Source organism: Eretmochelys imbricata, chromosome 1 (genome assembly GCF_965152235.1).
Source record: "Eretmochelys imbricata isolate rEreImb1 chromosome 1, rEreImb1.hap1, whole genome shotgun sequence".
Lineage (NCBI taxonomy): Eukaryota > Metazoa > Chordata > Testudines > Cheloniidae > Eretmochelys > Eretmochelys imbricata.
The window spans coordinates 222,698,615-222,717,267 of NC_135572.1; the positions used below are offsets into that span (position 1 = coordinate 222,698,615).

General features: G+C 48.0%; 1 protein-coding gene across 1 annotated transcript in view; it reads left to right on the forward strand.

Annotated features, from left to right (window-relative positions):
- Positions 1-3,632: 3,632 nt before the first annotated feature.
- LOC144269695 (antigen WC1.1-like) overlaps positions 3,633-18,653 on the forward strand; it is a 56,962-nt gene continuing 41,941 nt past the window's right edge. The window contains exons 1-3 of the mRNA XM_077825508.1: positions 3,633-3,638; positions 9,524-9,602; positions 15,024-15,338. Of these exons, the coding sequence (XP_077681634.1) occupies positions 3,633-3,638; positions 9,524-9,602; positions 15,024-15,338 (400 nt within the window). The remainder of the gene's footprint in view (positions 3,639-9,523; positions 9,603-15,023; positions 15,339-18,653) is intronic.

Here is an 18,653-nt window from a genome sequence, read left to right on the forward strand (position 1 = left end):
TGGAGAAAAAAACCCAAACTGCTTTAAAAACCAATTTTTAAAATCTATTTTAAAACACATTTTGCACAGAAACTCCTGTTAGTTTGAAACACACCAAACCAATACTTTGCAGCCATATGCTTTTTTTAAAAAAAAACACCTACATTTTGCACAAACTCAGACACACACACACACCCCAGCAGTTCAAAACACCAAACCAAATACCTTTTTAAACACCCACACTTATCTCTAGCTTAGGCCCCTGAATCCCTAACAATTTAAACATTAAAGCCAACTCTTTTAAGATGACAAACAACCCCATTTAAAAAAAATCTTATTTTTTTGCAGAATAAAAACCAAACTGCTTTTAAAAACCAACTTTTAAAAACCATTTTGCACAGAAAAACACTCTGTTAATTTGAAACACACCATACCATCAGCTTGCAGCCATAAAACCCCAGCAGTTTAAAACCAACAGTTTGCAACAATATACTTTTCAATAAACTCATATGCATTTAAAAGCCAATTGCAAAAAAATTACCTTCTACCACAGGATGAAGGGTTGCTAGCACATGGTTGTTCTGTTTTCCCCCATGTGTCTTTGGGCCTTTGGGTTAAAGAACAAGTAAAAATTTTAGTTCGTATTATTCCCGAAATGCATCAACCCCCCATAAAATCTGTGTAATACCTGAAGTTTTTTAATTTAACAGTATTAAGCACAACTTTTGTTAAAAATGGTTTTTGGCTTTTACCACCTTGGCCTGGTGGTGAAATCAGCTTAAAGTTACTAGTTCTATGCTAAACAGATCACACTGCAATTAAGATAGGTACCATTTTTTAGTAAGGACAGCATGGCCAAAGAGTGACATTATATATGTAACCCTTCTGCCCACCTGATTTGGCAGCAACAAGGACCAGATTCAGTATCTAGGGGTTCTGTTTCAATGACACGATGCAAAACCAGCTTGAGCCCCCCCCCCCTGCCCCCCAGGGACCTGGGACAATTACATACCACCCACCCACTGCACCTCTAAGAGGCAATACTTCCCCTCTCACAAGCACAGAGTCTGAATGTAGCAAAAGCCTTTTAATAAAGGAGGGAAACAATGTGGCATTATGTTGGGGTAACATCACAAACAGGATTCATACCACAAATCATGAGCAAGAGACCCACCCCCAAGTATGTTTGGCAGCATCCTTTTCCCCTCAGGGTCTTAAGTCCAGCAACCCAAAAGTCACCCCACCCACAGTTTCTGTCCTTGGTCAGTGCAGCCTCCAGAGTTCAGAAGTTCATCTGCAGAGTTACCTCCCAGCCTGGGTGCAAGTGGAGGGAGGTAGGGGGGGCATCTTACATGTTCCGCTGCTCAGGTCAATGGCCAAGTACCACGCCTCTCCATGGGGTCCTGATGCAGTCTTCACCTCTCTGCTGCTATCCGCTCTGCACGCCTCTCCACCACCCATCCTGCTGTCCACTCTACTCTGTGTGTCTCTCCACCAACCAGCCTGCTGTCCACTCCTCTCTGCCAGCCACCCTACTATCCGCTCTGCATGCCTCTTCACCAGCCGCCCTGCTTTCTGCTAGCCACTCTCTAACTTGTCCTCACACCACCCCGTTTAACACAGTTCTCAACAAATTTAGCTAATAGCAGGAAAGCCTCAATGCCCGTGCACCACTAGACTAAAATCAATCTAAAGCTTAGACCTAGGTATTAGTGGTTTCAGCTCTACAGCATATAACAGGACTTCTAATGGACTCAAAATTAACTCTCTTATTACACCGCAGAAAAGAAAGTTACAATAGTGTTTGAGGACCTCAAAAAGGCACCCACACTATCCATTACACTTACTTATCCACAATATTTCTCAAGTCATTTGGCTTTGGAACCCAGGTCCCTTGCCTAGTGAGTACTACTTAGTGGAGGGCGAGTCCCTCCATCACATAATGCCAAGTACAGTTCTACTGTCCCTGATTCACATAACCAGGATAACAACCCTCTATTACTCCTGCCCCAATAACAAAGAGATTGGGGATCCCACAGCAGCCAAAGTGACCATTTGGGCAGGCAGTCCATCGTGCTAGGCAGGGTGGGTGTGCCCATGCAAACGATATCAGCCCCTGAAGTCCTTTTCCACAGCTCACCACCAGATGTCAGGGTACAGCTCATTCTGACTCTGCTTACATATAATATATATTTTCAGAGTTAAAAACAGGCAACATACCTCCTCTTGCAGTCCAGCAGCAATTCAATTCAAGATAGTTTCTATTGAAAGAGGACAGTCTCCAAAAAAATTACTGTTTTTATACCATCCTAACTCTTTGTTTCAAACAGACTTCAAAAGTCTGCAGTTAGCAGGTTGATTTGATCACCACAACTCTGAATTAATAGATACTTAAGGACTTTAGGCCTCCCCCCGGCCCCAAACATTCCCTTTTGTGATCTGGTGTGGGGGAATTAAGTTCTCTACACAACTGGGCTGCTTTTGGCTATTTTTTTTCTTTTAGTTAAAATACATTTTTTTGTTTCAATGAAAAAAACAGTAAATCACCACATACAACAATCCTTAATGTTACTGTACCCCATTCCCAAGTTGAGGCCCCTTGCAGATATCAGTGAATATCTTAGGGCTTGTTTGTTTTTTAAACATGTTTCTTTCATGCTTAAAGTTTGGGGGTTGTTTTTGAAATAAAATGGCTGTATCACAACCATAGTAAGCACCCTACAAATACCCAGAGCTTTTAAATGTTTGATTGTCTTTAGAGCACATGCTTGTTCTAAAGGATGGTGGAGGTTTGTGAGCCCTTGAAACATTTCAGTTTTGGGTTAGACCCTTGTTTATTTTTGTGAATATATTATTTTAATGACTTTGAGTTGCTAGAAAGAGTGACCCATAGAGTTCAACTAACTCCTGGGTTATATTTAAGCTGTCCAATAGCATCTGTGAATTTCTGAGGTTTTATTTAATTTCATATTAATCAGAGCTCTCCATCCTCACCCACCTACCTCCCTTACTGTGTGTATACACCCGTCAAATTTAATTACTGATCACTAATATGATTAACCCTGATGGCAACAAGGGTGGGTAATCTCAGTCACCCTGACTATTCCGTGGGGGGTTGGTTAAAACCATTCAGTTCAGTGCGGTGTGTCAGCTCTATTGTACTCAAACACATGTCTGAACCATCCCTGTTTTTTTTTAAATTGGAAATATTACCCAAAACTGAGCCAGCTAGTAAGCTTAGGGAGGACTAATGACCCACCAGAGTTTAGCAGAAAGCAGCACGTTTATTATACTGGTTTCAGAGTAACAGCCGTGTTAGTCTGTATTCGCAAAAAGAAAAGGAGTACTTGTGGCACCTTAGAGACTAACCAATTTATTTGAGCATGAGCTTTCGTGAGCTACTGCTTTCGTGAGCGATGAAGTGAGCCGTAGCTCACGAAAGCTCATGCTCAAATAAATTGGTTAGTCTCTAAGGTGCCACAAGTCCTCCTTTTCTTTTTGTTTATTATACTGATAGCTAAGCTCAAAAGAAGGGATGGGGGGTGGGGTGTCACACTCACACTCGCATACTCATGCTCCCAGGACAGGCACGGCACTGGAGATGTCAGGATCCTTCAAGGTAAGTGTCCCACAGTGCAGCGATGGACGGTGCGATGAAGGTAAGTCTTCCCGAGGCATGATGCAATGCAACACGGTGAACCACTGGCCAGGCGGTCTGGGTGAAGGGCCTTCACGGGAGGTCCAAGCTTGTGAGTGCACTCCTGAGCACATGAGCCCTTCCCATTTCAAGGACCTGCTCCTCATGGCCTGCGACTAGAGATGACTTGGCTGCATCTGGTTGGTCACACTCCACCCAAGCCATTGTCCATGTAGCGTCCATGCATTGGGTGTGAGAGCGCTGCCTAATTAGAGTCCCAGACACCTTGTCTACCTGGGAGCTCTTCTGATCCTCCAGCTGTTCAACCAGCCCATTCATCCCACAAGCATTCCAGGAGGGACGGGGAGGGGGAAAGCCACTTCACAGGTATTCAAAGAGGGAGAGGAGACAAAGGGGCCGGGGGGAGTGTAACAGACCTTTTGAGCATACAGGTTATATGTAGCATAGCCATACAGAGCATACAGATCACTGCTGCCCCTACAACAGTAAACACATTTTTAGGGTCCCCCTCCCACACACAAGATTCTACAACATACATTTCAGCTTTTTGCTGTAAATGGGTCTCTTTTACACAAAGACACAAGAGCTAAGTTCTCACAAACTATTTTTTTTTTATTTAAAAGACATACAACTCCTTGAAAACAAACCAAGATGCTCCATTAAAACTATTAGCTCACGCAAGGGCCACAGAGACCTTCTAACAGAAACACAGATAGCCCCAAAGCCCTTTTCAATAGATTTTTTTAAAATTTACAGCTACCAAGTTTTATATGGCATGTTTGTCCTCTCACCATTCTCTAACTTAATGCTTTTAGATTTCTTAAGCAGGGTTCTGTAACTTTTTGTGTGGACCAGATGATCAATATATATATAAAACACATCTTCCGGTTTGGTCATTGTCTTTAAAACACTTCAGGGTCTCCACTGAATTGCACAGCATTTATCAAGGTCACCCCTTGCACTAAATATTCTTGAGTTCAGCACAGACAGACATGTTGGCAACAAGAAGAAAGCCAAGGAAAGTGTGGGCCCCTTAATGAATGAGGGAGGCAACCTAGTGACAGAGGATGTGGAAAAAGCTAATGTACTCAATGCTTTTTTTGCCTCTGTCTTCACAAACAAGGTCAGCTCCCAGACTGCTGCGCTGGGCATCACAACATGGGGAATAGATGGCCAGCCCTCTGTGGAGAAAGAAGTGGTTAGGGACTATTTAGAAAAGCTGGACGTGCACAAGTCCACGGGGCCGGACGAGTTGCATCCGAGAGTGCTAAAGGAACTGGCGGCTGTGATTGCAGAGCCATTGGCCATTATCTTTGAAAACTCGTGGCGAACGGGGGAAGTCCTGGATGACTGGAAAAAGGCTAATGTAGTGCCCATCTTTAAAAAAGGGAAGAAGGAAGATCCTGGGAACTACAGGCCAGTCAGCCTCACTTCAGTCCCCGGAAAAATCATGGAGCAGGTCCTCAAAAAATCAATCCTGAAGCACTTACATGAGAGGAAAGTGATCAGGAACAGTCAGCATGGATTCACCAAAGGAAGGTCATGCCTGACTCATCTAATCGCCTTCTATGATGAGATTACTGGTTCTGTGGATGAAGGGAAAGCAGTGGATGTATTGTTTCTTGACTTTAGCAAAGCTTTTGACACGGTCTCCCACAGTATTCTTGTCAGCAAGTTAAAGAAGTATGGGCTGGATGAATGCACTATAAGGTGGGTAGAAAGTTGGCTAGATTGTCAGGCTCAACGGGTAGTGATCAATGGCTCCATGTCTAGTTGGCAGCTAGTGTCAAGTGGAGTGCCCCAGGGGTCGGTCCTGGGGCAGGTTTTGTTCAATAGCTTCATAAATGATCTGGAGGATGGTGTGGATTGCACTCTCAGCAAATTTGCGGATGATACTAAACTGGGAGGAGTGGTAGATATGCTGGAGGGCAGGGATAGGATACAGAGGGACCTAGACAAATTGGAGGATTGGGCCAAAAGAAATCTGATGAGGTTCAATAAGGATAAGTGCAGGGTCCTGCACTTAGGATGGAAGAACCCAATGCACAGCTACAGACTAGGGACCGAATGGCTAGGCAGCAGCTCTGCAGAAAAGGACCTAAGGGTGACAGTGGAAGAGAAGCTGGATATGAGTCAGCAGTGTGCCCTTGTTGCCAAGAAGGCCAATGGCATTTTGGGATGTATAAGTAGGGGCATAGCGAGCAGATCGAGGGACGTGATCGTCCCCCTCTATTCGACATTGGTGAGGCCTCATCTGGAGTACTGTGTCCAGTTTTGGGCCCCACACTATAAGAAGGATGTGGATAAATTGGAAAGAGTCCAGCGAAGGGCAACAAAAATGATTAGGGTTCTGGAACACATGAGTTATGAGGAGAGGCTGAGGGAACTGGGATTGTTTAGTCTGCAGAAGAGAAGAATGAGGGGGGATTTGATAGCTGCTTTCAACTACCTGCGAGGTGGTTCCAGAGAGGATGGTTCTAGACTATTCTCAGTGGTAGAAGAGGACAGGACAAGGAGTAATGGTCTCAAGTTGCAGTGGGGGAGGTTTAGGTTGGATATTAGGAAAAACTTTTTCACTAGGAGGGTGGTGAAACACTGGAATGCGTTGCCTAAGGAGGTGGTGGAATCTCCTTCCTTAGAAGTTTTTAAGGTCAGGCTTGACAAAGCCCTGGCTGGGATGATTTAATTGGGGATTGGTCCTGCTTTTGAGCAGGAGGTTGGACTAGATGACCTCCTGAGGTCCCTTCCAACCCTGATATTCTATGATTCTATGATTCTATTGCATAGCACCACCTATGGCAATAACAGTGTTTAAGAAGCTTTCCAAACACAGTTCAGCACACAAGCCCCAGAGCTTGCAGTTGATATCCATTGAAGTCCAGGCTACACAGTCCTGATGCCGCTGGCCTCGCATGTCTATGACAAAGCTCTCACAATCTTCGAAAATCTTTCCCTAAAACAGTGATTAAGGACAGCATAAACTGCAATGCGTACATTAAAAGTATGTCTTTTTTATGCTCACGACGTGGCACTGGCTCAATTAGTTCCATGCAAAGCCTCCTCTTAAACTCCTCATAGCCGTCATCCTCGGAGTCCTCTTCAACAATTTGTACTGTTGTTGAGCAAAAACAAGGTGGGCCTGGTTCATCTTCATTGTTTGATGCAACACTGTCGAGGGCCTCCAGGGCCTCTAGAAAGGCATCGTCAAGCTGTCGAGAGACTTTCAGAAAAGAAACAAGTTTAAGTTCCCACTGCTTGTTTTTAGATTTACACAACACCAGTTTCTAACACCTTTACACACATACACACACACAAATCCTCTAATGTTACTTCTAAATTGTTCATTTACCTGAGTGATGCATTTTCTGTTCACCTTGTCCTCCAGTGACTCCCACCAGCTGCGTTCGTCTTCCTCCTCCAGCGGGTGGACGACAAGAGGCCAGCACACTTATCGGGGTGTCTCATGAGCAACTAGGTTTCAGGGTCAGGTTCCGGCATATCCATCAACAGCTGAGCCAAAGGGCTCCCCTTGGCTGCTCCCTTCTCCTCCTCGGAACTCTTGCTGATGTAGCTCTTTCTTTGAGGATGCTCGAAGGCCCTCAGTGCTAAAACAAAGTCCAAAGTTTTCATGGGGGTGGTGAAGGAGTCCATGTTTCCTCTCATCATGTCCACGATTTCTACAACACGCATTCTTAGTAAGAGATGGCCTCTTCTGCCCACTGCTGGGACTTATGGGGTGGTGGTGCTGCACTCTGATTGGCAGAGGGTCGTGGGAGGAGTTCTTAGAGAGGTCACATGACCCTCTGCTGGGCAGTTCATTCTGCCCCAGAACCTGCACTATTTTGATCAAATCTGTTCTTGTGGTGGTCCTCTGTGGACAAAACCCATCCCAATTGGTAGAGGGTGGTGGGGGGAGTTCTTAGAGGGGTCACACGAACCACTTCCGGATGGGTCACCCTGCCCCAGAACTCCCCCGATAGGTAAAATATCCTCTCAGGGGTGGTCCCCAGCAGCTGAAACCCATCTTGATTGGTAGAGGGTGGTGGGCGGAGTTGTCAGAGGGGGTCACACAACCCACTTCTGTATGGGTCAACCCTCCCTGGAACTCCCCCTGATTGGTCAAATCACATCTTGGGGAAGTCCTACCAGGGCAAAACCCATCCTGATTGGTAGAGGGCAGTGGGAGGAGTTCTTAGAGGGGTCACATGACAGACCTGGCTTCTGGTCATTTGTCCAGATTCACCCCGGAGGTAATACCACATAGGCGGGACCTTTGGTGACAGGTGGGTGGGATTTAAGGGTAAAGGGGTGGGGTTAAAGTTTGATTGATGGTAGGCCCCTTATACTACTTTGGTGCCATTTCCTTTTTGTCATTACTGTTTGTTTAAGTAGTGGGAAGGGAGAGTGAGGTGGAATGGAAGGGTTGGGGCTCAGTGTTTCTTAAAAATAAGGAGACAGAAGGAAGGGGAAGAGTCACATAAACACCGCCCAAGCAAGTCACTCACTGTCAAGTGTTTTTCCGGAATCACAACAGAGCAGAGTCTCAAAGAGGGATTCAAAGGAGGATTAGGTGTTGGTTGCACAGATTTTCTCAGGGAGTTTTCTCCATACAGATAGGGCAGCATGGGAGAAAAAGTTAAAAAGTTAAAGATGTTTCCCTTAATCCAAGTATTTGTAACTGTTCTCTTGAGGAAGAGCAGGAGTTAGGTGTGGTGCCAGCCAGTCATTATTCTGTGCTATTCCCTTGCCTTGTGCCTGTTCCTTGAATTGTCTGTGTCCCATGAATCAAGTAAACTTGTTTCCAAGGAGCCCTCCTGCTGCTAATAGCACTGATGGGCATGGTGTGTGCAGGACCTCCTGCTACTGCAAGAGAGGGTCCTGGCCTACTCAGGAAGCCCTATGCTCTGCCTCTACCACTACGAATCATGGTCTAGACAGGAAATCCCAAGGCCGGGGTGAAAGTAACATAAAGCCCTTACCGATACAGGGGCCTTACTTTGGGTCCCTGGAAAGGGCGGGGCCTTGGGCAGAAGGGGCGGGGCTGAGGGGTCAGCCTCCCCCAGCCAGCCCATCTGCGCTCCCTGGCCTGTACTGCCCGGGGCTCTGTCGGTGATTTAAATTGTAAATTGCTGGCCCCGGGGCAGCTGCCCCTTTTGTGCCCCCTTTGGCAGCCTGGGTGTGGGGGCAATGATGTTAAAGCGCTGCCCTGGCTGTGTACGGGCCGCTACCAGCAGCCACTTTTTACTGGTATGTTGTAGTGGCCCACTTTCACCCCTGCCCCAAGGCCTCTTAGTGGAAGAACTGTCAATATTTCAGATGCTGCTGAGTAATTCTTCTTCTATAAAGCTGATCTGAGTGACACAACCTGGTTCTAGTGAGTTGTCCTTGTCTGTAATTGGCCATGTCCTACACTGGGAATTGGTCTTGTAATGATCACCTTTGGCACAAGAGATTTCTTTCCTAGTTTATAAAATAGCCTGCCTCTAATGTCTCCCAGTTCATGTTTAATATGATATAGAATCTATCAGGGTGAGAAACAGCATGGATACAGTTTGTGCAGAACTTTTCCTTCCGGCACCAGGGATTGGGGGTTACCCAATGATCTGAGGCTGTGGTAAACCTGACATCAGTAGGGGGCTCATCACTCATATATGGTGATGTTTGTTGCTTTCAAGTTTTATTGGACGTTTTAGCTGCATAAAGTCACAGATAAAACCACTGATAATAACTAAAAAGGCAGATGGGTTTGCTATTGGTTCCTTCCCACAGCTGATGCCAGTCTCTGAATCTATATATTTCCCTTCCACTGCTTTGTTGTCACTTGTCAGACACAGAGGAGCTCTGGCAGGTGTTTAGAGGCAGCCAGTGCCGTGAGTGGGGGGACAGCAAGTCAGGCTGGCAATGAAGGGCCATCTCTCCACTCTGGTGCTGTGGCTTCTTCTCCTCACAATTCAGGACAGTGCAGGTAAGTCTCCTCTGTGCTTCACCAGGGGAGCTGGGTTAACTGGAAAGAGGGTGGTAACTTTTATAGTCCGCTTTTTACCATCCATGTCTGGCTTGGAGGTTGTGACTTTTCCTTTCGGGATTGGACCTTGCCACTGTTATCAAGGTGTTTGTAACCTTGAGATTGGACTATTCAAATGACCCTAATGTGGGGCTGTACCTTAGAACCATTCAGAGAACGAAGTTGGTGCAAATAGCAACGACTCACTGATCAGCACATCTCGCTGGGAGCATGTTACAGCCGTGCTGGAGGGTCTGCACTAGCTGCCCATCTCTGGGTGGAGGTTAAGGTGTTGGTGATGATTTATAAAGTCCTGAATGGTCTGGGATCAGCCTCCCTGAGAGATCCCCTCTCTCCCCGTGATGTACTGCCACAGCTCTGGTTAGCGGGGGCACCTGAGCTGGTTCCCCCTTTTTATAAAGGAGAGGGGTGGCTGGCAGGGTGCTGTCTGTGAGGCCTCCAGGACTCTGAAACTTCTTGTCCCCTTTGGGCCAAAATAGCCCAAAGCTGGTGACTTTCTGGGCACACTGCAAGAGACAGTTGTTTGGGGGTGCGGGTGGGAAGGACCCAGGCTGTGCATCACATAATGAGAAAAGGGTGGGAAGGAGTTTCTGTGGGTGTCTGTCTGGCTGAGTTCCTGTTGAAATGGTCACTTCATGCTGCAGGGATTTGAGTGTTATCCATGCCGTCCGCATGCCTAGAGCCTTGGCTGGTCATCGCTTTAGTAAATTCAATCCCGATAAATACATCAATAATTTGGGATCCAACAGAAATGTCTGTTTGGTCCAGAATCCAACAGCTCCAAGGGCCAAGTCCTGGCTCCTCACTCCCCCATTCACTCACTGAATCCAGAAGAAGTTTTGCAATTTTGAAGTGAGCAGGATTTATCCAAATAAACCCAGAGCTGATTCCTCCCAGAGAAGGGGTGTGTGCATGTGTTGGGGTGGAGTGTGCAATGCCCTGTTCCCATGGGGGGTATCGGAAGCTCTGCCAGCAGGAAGATTTATCCTGCAGGAGCCCTGCCTACCTCCCCCAGGGTTTCTGCCGGAGCAGAGAAGGTTTGAATCCTAGTTGGAGACAAGAGAAGCTCAACCAGCACAAGCTGCATGGCAGAGGTGCTGCATCAGGGCCTCTCACGGACACATGGGTTTCATTCCCTCAAGGCCGCCCCTGCCCAGTTTCAGGGCTGCTCTCATTCCTCCAGCACAGAGGGGGCTGCAGGCTCCTTGCCATCCAGTGTCCCAGCTCCAGGAAGACTTCACAGCAATGAGGGAGGGGGGAGCAGATCATGAGGTACATCAGCATGTGCTGGTGCGTCTTAGGGAGTGAATCTGGCCCAAAGACTCCAAAACTGATCAGCAATAGGATTCAAATTGAAGGTGGGACCCAGATATGATTCAAATAATGCAGTGATTGGAACCTGTTGGGCTGGTGTTAGCAGCACAAGAATGATCCATGTGTCTGGCAGGGCAGTGAACTGCTCAGCAGTAGCTGGTTCATGGGAACCCGATGTGCTGCTGCGCCAGCCTGAGAAACTGACCCTGACCTTAATAATCAGCAAGGTCAGTCTAAATTATTGTCTTCGAGAAAAACCTGCCCTGATGTATATTTCACAGCTCAGTAACTGTGCGGTGAGTAGGGGGCTGGTACCCAGAAAATCCTGACAAAACCAACCATCTACCAGGTGACTTGGACTTTATATTTCAGATTCCCAAGAAGTTCCTATATAATGTGCTGGGATTAGAGCCCATAACACAGCTGTACATGACCGGAAAGCATGGAATTCTGTAGTGACTTCTGCTGATCAGACTGACATTACAGGGGATGGACAATTATTACCACGTGAGGGATAAATTACTGCATGATTGTGGGATGGTGTCATATAGTGATGCCAAGCACATGTTCAGCTCAGTGTATTTTTGTTGGATTTATGAGCAAATGTGCATCATCCCCTGAATATTTTTTATTTTCTATGGGAAATTTGACTGCTTCACATGATGCAGACACAGTGACATGGGGAGCATAAAATACTCTCCAGCTATTTGTGGGATAACGTCATATAGTGATGCCAAGCACATGCTCAGCTCAAAGTATTTTTGTTTGATTGCTGAGGAAATGTGCATCATCTCTTTCATATTTTATTATTTTCTATTGGAAATCTGAGTTTGCTTCACATGACACAGACACAGTGATGTGGGGGAGTTTACAATATAGGGGATATGACCATGTAGCTACTCTTCTGTTTCCCTCAGTGTCCCAATTCTCCTCCTTGAGCTCTAAGAAGAGGCCAGGTCAATCTTTGCCAGAAGATCGTGTTTCATAATTATTGACCTCTTTACATTGTGCAGGAAAACAAATTTGTAAAATTCAGTGGGGTTCAGGCCAACAAATGAGAATATATCAGGGATGGGCCAAAGCTGCAGGTTTCACTCCCAAACCCAGATCTGAACTTCCCCAATGTTCAGAGTGCCGGGTAGGGTCATTATTCGAAGTTGGGTCACAGAAGTGGAGCCAGCATATGAGAGGTGCAGTATGTAAATGTGATTGTTATCCTGAAAGGTGCTGATGGCTGCCATTGGGGAGTCTTCGATCCTAAGACAATCACAGACCTCATGAAAGCCAATGGCAGGGCGAGAACTCTCTTTTAGGCTCAACAGACGGAGCAATCAAGATCCTTTAGGTAGTAAAAACAGCTGCAGACAGTGGGGGCTACTGCCAAAGGCACTGGGCACATGGGCAGGGCAGAGCTAAGCCAAGGGTTTCCATTGTTGCCAATGCAGGGGCTAGGATACTGGTCTCAGACTGTGTCTGGTGAGGGGAGAAGCCAGTAGAAGGAGTTGTGACCGGGATCTTGGAAGCAGAAAGGAAACAAAGCCAGGTGGAGCTCACTGGAGGAGCAGGCTGGGGGATTTCTGAGCAAGGAAACTGCCGGCTGTTCTTAGTTTCTACTGAGTGCAGGGAAACAGAACTGTGTGTGCACTTAGCTAGAGCAGAGTTGCAGCCTTGGGTCCTGTCACAAGTGAACATCACGGAGTTAATTCCAATGAAAAAAATCCCCTATTTTTCTCAGTGCGGATCAGGCCCCATGTGTTGCCTGTGGGACTGCACTGAAGTGAGCCGTACCTGAATAAATGCCCCTGTGGATAGCAGCAAAGTGAGTGTTTTGTATTTCCTTGGCATTAAATGAGGAGGATGGTCTGGCCACGTACTGGTGTGAACTGCACTGTTCTCTGAGCTCCATGGAGGCTCCATAAACATGGTGTCCCTGGCTCAGCCATCCACCGCTGCAACCAGCCTGTTCCAGGGGTCACACTGGAACTCTGCATGTAGCTGTAACTCCTGGGCGTTGTAACGAAGCCTGCACCTTGCTCCCAGTCTCAGTGACAGTCCTGGCTTTTCACACGCTGTCCTGTGGGCCAGTTCTCCCAGGCAATATCCCAGGATTGTGTGGCAGGCAGTGGCCCCTCCTCAAATTCCCTGTTAACTGCCTCCCTCCCAGCAGCCAGCTTTGCCTTTTCACAACCCCCAGAAATGCAAACAGCTGTAGAGACAACTTAGGGCAGGGGTGGAGCTCAGAGCTACTGGGAGAAAAGACAGTGTCGGGGAGTCAGGGCAGAGTCTGCTTCTCATGTGGGGAAAGAGCAGCCTGTACATGCAGGGCAGAGAGGCCAGATAGAAAGGGGAGAAGAGGAGGGGGAAGACCCCAGGGGAGGCGGGTGGGAAGAGACCAGTGGAAGATGGAAATGTGTGGGGAGGTGGGGAGAGGAAACTCCTGTGGGGAGCACAAGACTGTAATGCCAAGCGCCACAGAACAAAAATTACGAGGTTATAAAAACCATCCGGTCATGATACTCAGGCTGTCTCTGAACGGTCAAACCCCCCTCTATTCCTCTGCCAGCTTGGGAGTGAGAACTGCAGACTGAAAAGTCACCATTTAATGCACCCAAACGGCACAACGCCCCCTGGCTGCCCAGCTGGAGACTGTGCTTACCCTCCCCTCACCCCTGAGACACGAACTGCCGGCCATTGCCCAGCACTGCCTTCGCTCTCCCCTCCTGGTTCAGTTCCTCTGAGAGACCAAGGGCTGACTGGGAAATAGCTTGACAGCCACTGAGCTAATTCATGCAGCTTAGTTCACACTCACACACAGAACTTCTGTTACTGTTCAGGGGCGAGTTACAGATATTGGAGACCGTCACACTGACATCAGCCATTCACATCTGCTATAATGTCACCGTAACAGGGCAGGGTTGATTTAGCCATTTGCAAACAGCAACACTTCCAGGCTTCCCCCACCCCACCCCTGCAACTTCTCTGCCTGAGGCGGGAAAGCACTGCCCCCGTTCTAGAGCCCCCTCCCCTTCTCTCTTTTGCTCCTGCCCCCTCCCACTCCTGACGCCATCCCCTGCCTACTCCAGACTCCATTCCCCTCCCCAATACTCCCTCCTGTCCCCCTGCTCCAGAACCCCTCCCCTCCCTCCTGTCTACCAGCACCAGACTCCCCACACTCCATCCCGATTCCTCCATCCTCCCCAATTCTCCCTCATCTCCCCCTGCTCCAGGCTACCTCCCCTCCCTCCCATCCTCTGCTCCACTCCCCTCCCCTCCTCACCCTCTTGTTACCCTGCTTCAGAGTCCCTCCCTCCCCTACACATGATTACCCTTCCCCACCCCTACCTCCTTCTTTCCCCCTTTTTAGAACCCCCTCTTCTCCCCATGCCTCCTTCTGCCCCCTCTCTGCTCCATCCCCCTCCCCCTCTCTCCCTCCTGCCCGATTCCTCACCCCCTCCTCACTTCTCACTCCTGTCCCCCACTCCAGACCCCTCCTCTCTCCACCTCTCCATGCAGACCCACTTCTCTAAACCCCCTTCTCCTCCCTCCTGCTCAATAACTACTCCAGCCCAATGCTCCCTGCTCCCCCATCCAGACCACCCTGTGCTCCATCTCCACTGTTCCCTCCTGCCCCACTTTCAGATCCCTGTCCCCTCCCTTCTGACTTTCTCTCCTGCCTCCCTGTTACCCCACTGCAGACCATCTCCCCACCATCTCGCTGGCTTCAGCCCCAGTGACAGTGACAGGAGATGGCACCATTTGGAGTAAGGGAAACTCCATGAGTTGGCGCCTTCCATCATGTTCTCACGAGACAGGTAAAAACTCCCCAAACTACCAGAGTGGGGATAAATGGTGAGAGCTGCAGCAGTGACAGCCCAGAGTGCGAGGCCCTGAGACGTGAGAAGGTGGCGCCATGAGGCAGCTCTGGGCAGGTCCCATTCTCCTGGCTCTGGGCGCGGATCCCCTGCTGTCGAGCGCGGACTCTGCTGTGATAATGCTGAGGAGGGGGCTCCCTGCTGCTCTGACCCTGTTCTGTGTCTGTCTTTGAAGGTGCTGAGGAGCTGAGGCTGGCGGATGGAGGCAGCCCCTGTGCCGGGAGAGTGGAGGTTACACACCAGGATCAGTGGGGGACGGTGTGTAGTGATTGCTGGGACATGACAGATGCTGGGGTTGTCTGTAAGCAGTTGGAATGTGGAGCTGCTGTCAGTGTCCATCGTAATGCTCATTTTGGAGCAGGATCTGGACCAATTTGGCTTGATGACGTTGCCTGTGCTGGTACTGAGCCTGCTCTCTGGCAGTGCGGGAACAGGGGATGGGAAGTGCATAACTGTTATCATGGCCTGGATGCTGGAGTGACCTGTTCAGGTAAGAATCAGCCACCTCTGTCCTGAAAAGCAAATGGGCTTGAACCCACAGCGTGTTGTGTGCCTGTGACCCTAATGAGAAATGAACAAAAAGCAGAGCAAGTCCTGTAATTATTGTTATTACTGAACTGTAATTATTACTGTTCATGTCTCTGGCCACTGGGGAGCCCCCTGTGTGACTGTGAAGTGTTTTCATTATCTCATTTCCAGTTGCTTCAGTGCCACATTGTTCCTTTCCCTCTGAATGGGTCTAAAAATGCAGATAGGAGAGAAAATGGAAAAGGAAAATGTCACGTAGGCTCCTAAGTCACTGAGGCACTTTTGAAAATGTTACACTCATGCTAAAATCCAGACCCAGACACCCAACCGCAGAAGAACAGAGGCTGGGGCATGTATGTAGCCCCTTTGCCACCCTCATAGGGTGACCAAGGAAGGGGCAGATTCTCCCAGCTTGGCCAGAATTAGATTTTGCCGAAATCACTCCCCTGTCTGCTCTGTTACTTCTCACATTTTGGACCAAACAGTAACAGAAAATTTCACAATCTCTGATACCCTGTAGATCTAGAGTAGAATAGAGAGCTCAGCCAAAAATATACCTCAACCCTACACAGCACAGGAATATGATATTATGGAGGCATTTGTTGTAACTGAATAGTTAACATTACAGCTACAGACCCATTATAAGTTTTATTTTTAAGTTCTCTCTTCTTAACATTTAGTAGGAATAATATCTTCCCCTGAAATAGCACAAGGAAGAGTAGAATATTTTCCTATAGTTCCAAAAGTTTTAGCAGCTCTCCCTGGAAATGGGAGCTCAGGGGAGGGTTTAATCTCAACCCTTTCCTGGATTTTGAGTGTTTCAGTGACACACCTCAACATTCTCTTCACATGGTTAGCGGGGGAGTGGAGGGGGGGCGGTGCGGTGTTATATGTATCACCCTTCTGCCAGGTGGAGCCAGCAGCAACCAGGGCTTGGTTCAATATCCAGGGGTTCCTTTTCAACAATATGGCACAGAACCAGTTTGAGCCCCCTCCCAGTAATCTGGAAAATTACACACCACCCTGGGTGCCTTAGAGAGGCAATACTTCCCCACTTGCAAGCAGAGTCTGCGTGTAGAAAAGAAACTTTTAATGAAAGGAGGGAAATCACGTGACATTAATTAGGGAAAATGCTGCAAGCAGGATTCATAAACATAAAACTGTGAGCAGGGCACCCACCCCAGCGTGCGTGGGGCAGCACCTTCCACCTCATGTTCTTGAGTTCTACAACCAAAAGTTCCTTTTCTGTGTCCCTCTCCGCTCCTTCATCACACCCCACTTCACACCATCTGTGAAACCCCACTCACAGTGGTTGTCCTTGGTCAGTGAGGACCCAGAGTCCAGAGGTGCATCTGTGAAAGTTCACCTTCTACCCGGGGAAGAAGACACCTTGCTTGCTATACCATCTGAGCACTTGCTCTGGCTGGTTAACTCACCAGCCACTGTTCCTCTTTGCTGGCCACCTAGCCTCTCTACCAGCCTTGTTACTGAGACCTATACATATCAGTCTCTTGAGAGTCCACGCAGCTTCTAGTGATTGTCAGCTCTCAATAAACCAGGCTGGACAGAAATACTATCCCACCACAAGTGTTTTCAGTTCTAATAAGCACTTAACATGGTTAAAAGACTACCAATACAACCTATTTAGCTCTATTTTTGAACAGTGGGGAGAAAGAGATTAAACCAGACCGAGAACCCTTAGGAAGAATCCACACCTTCTCGCTAACATACCCATCTTAGATTTACAGAGGTCTAGCATTCAAGTCCCTGACTTAACAAGCTCTTTTCAGCTGAGGATGACCCCCTCATTTGGGACAGGTTAAGCACAGTTCTGCTCCCCTTTACTCATACAGTAAAGACAACAACACTGATAACATTTCACTACCTCTGCATTCAGTACCAAGGTGATTTGTAACCCAACACTTGCCAAGTTGATCACTTTGGGCAACACGGATCTATCTGCTGATATCTAGGCAGAGGAGTTGTGTTCAAGTAAATACAGTTTGCTCCCAAAGTATCTCCTCCTCCCAGCAGCTGTCAGGGGAGAACTCATTCAGACCCTGCTTACAGCTGCCATTTCCTAGTATTTTTAAACAATAAAAAGATGGGTTGGGCAGGAACTTTACAAAAATGAGCTTCATTGTCAGGACTTTGCAACTCTGCAGAAAACAGATCGACCTTCACCAATGTAACCCCCCTAACCTGGAAATAACAACGGCACAATGCCTTGTGCTGCCCACCTAGCAAGTGCCCAACAGAGAGTTTTTCTTCTCTGAACTTCACTGGGAGGAGGGAGCTGTACACAAACAAAGGGGTAACAGAGCAAAAGTTCTTTCTGTATAACTGCACCTGTATCTCAGCTAGAGCTACATGTTTGTAGTGAGAATAAAGTTCAGGTTTGTAACAGGGCCCCTGAAAGGCTAGGCTGCCTAGTGGTTGGTGCTCCTGATCTCCAGTTCCTTGTTTAGAAGATCAATTTCCCTCAATCTTTTAGGCAATGGGGTAGGGAAACCCAGGCCTTCTTTCTCTACCAAGTCCCAGCCCAGGACTCTGAATGCATCAACCCCTGAATAGGGGTGGTCTCTTAGCAGGGAGTCTAAATTCTCTGCTCTGGGCTGCTTCCTACCAGTGTCCTTTTTGTTTGGAGCCTGGTGCCTCTAGTCCCATTTGCTGGGTGGCTTGCATCCAATAGCACCCTTTTGTGGATCTTGGGTAGCATCATGCTTCAGTCTCAGGCTCCTTCAGATGGGGAAGCTGTAAGTTTGGTGAGACTGAACCCCACCACATCTCTGGGCTTCAGGGACCCAGTTACCTTAGTTGCTGGAGGCTCCTAGGTCTCCTCCACAGTCCCCCTTGGCTGGGGAGACAGAGATTATGCCCTGATGGCTGCCCTGGCTGGCAGGTTAGTGACCCTTCCCCTCAGGTAGGGATGGGAATAGCTCCTGCCTCTTCTCCAGTCAGCCCTCAACTGAGCCAGGCTCTCTCCTTTTCTAACCCCCAAGCCCTGGCATTGGCTGCAGGGTACAGCAGGGTGGGGCTAGCTGGGTCCAAAGGCTCCCTTTAACCCCTGCCGTGCTGGCAGGGTAGTTCCACAGGGGCTTATATAGTCTTTCTCTTGTGGCTGGAAACCCCCTTGTCCTCCTGTGTAAAATCCCCTCCACAAGATGGAGTTTGCAGTCACCTGGGCAAGTCATGTCTATGAATGATTCAGCTTTTTGCAGGCAGACTGCCATTGTTTACATGTTAGTTTGAATGTTCCCAGGAAAGCTCAGATGTG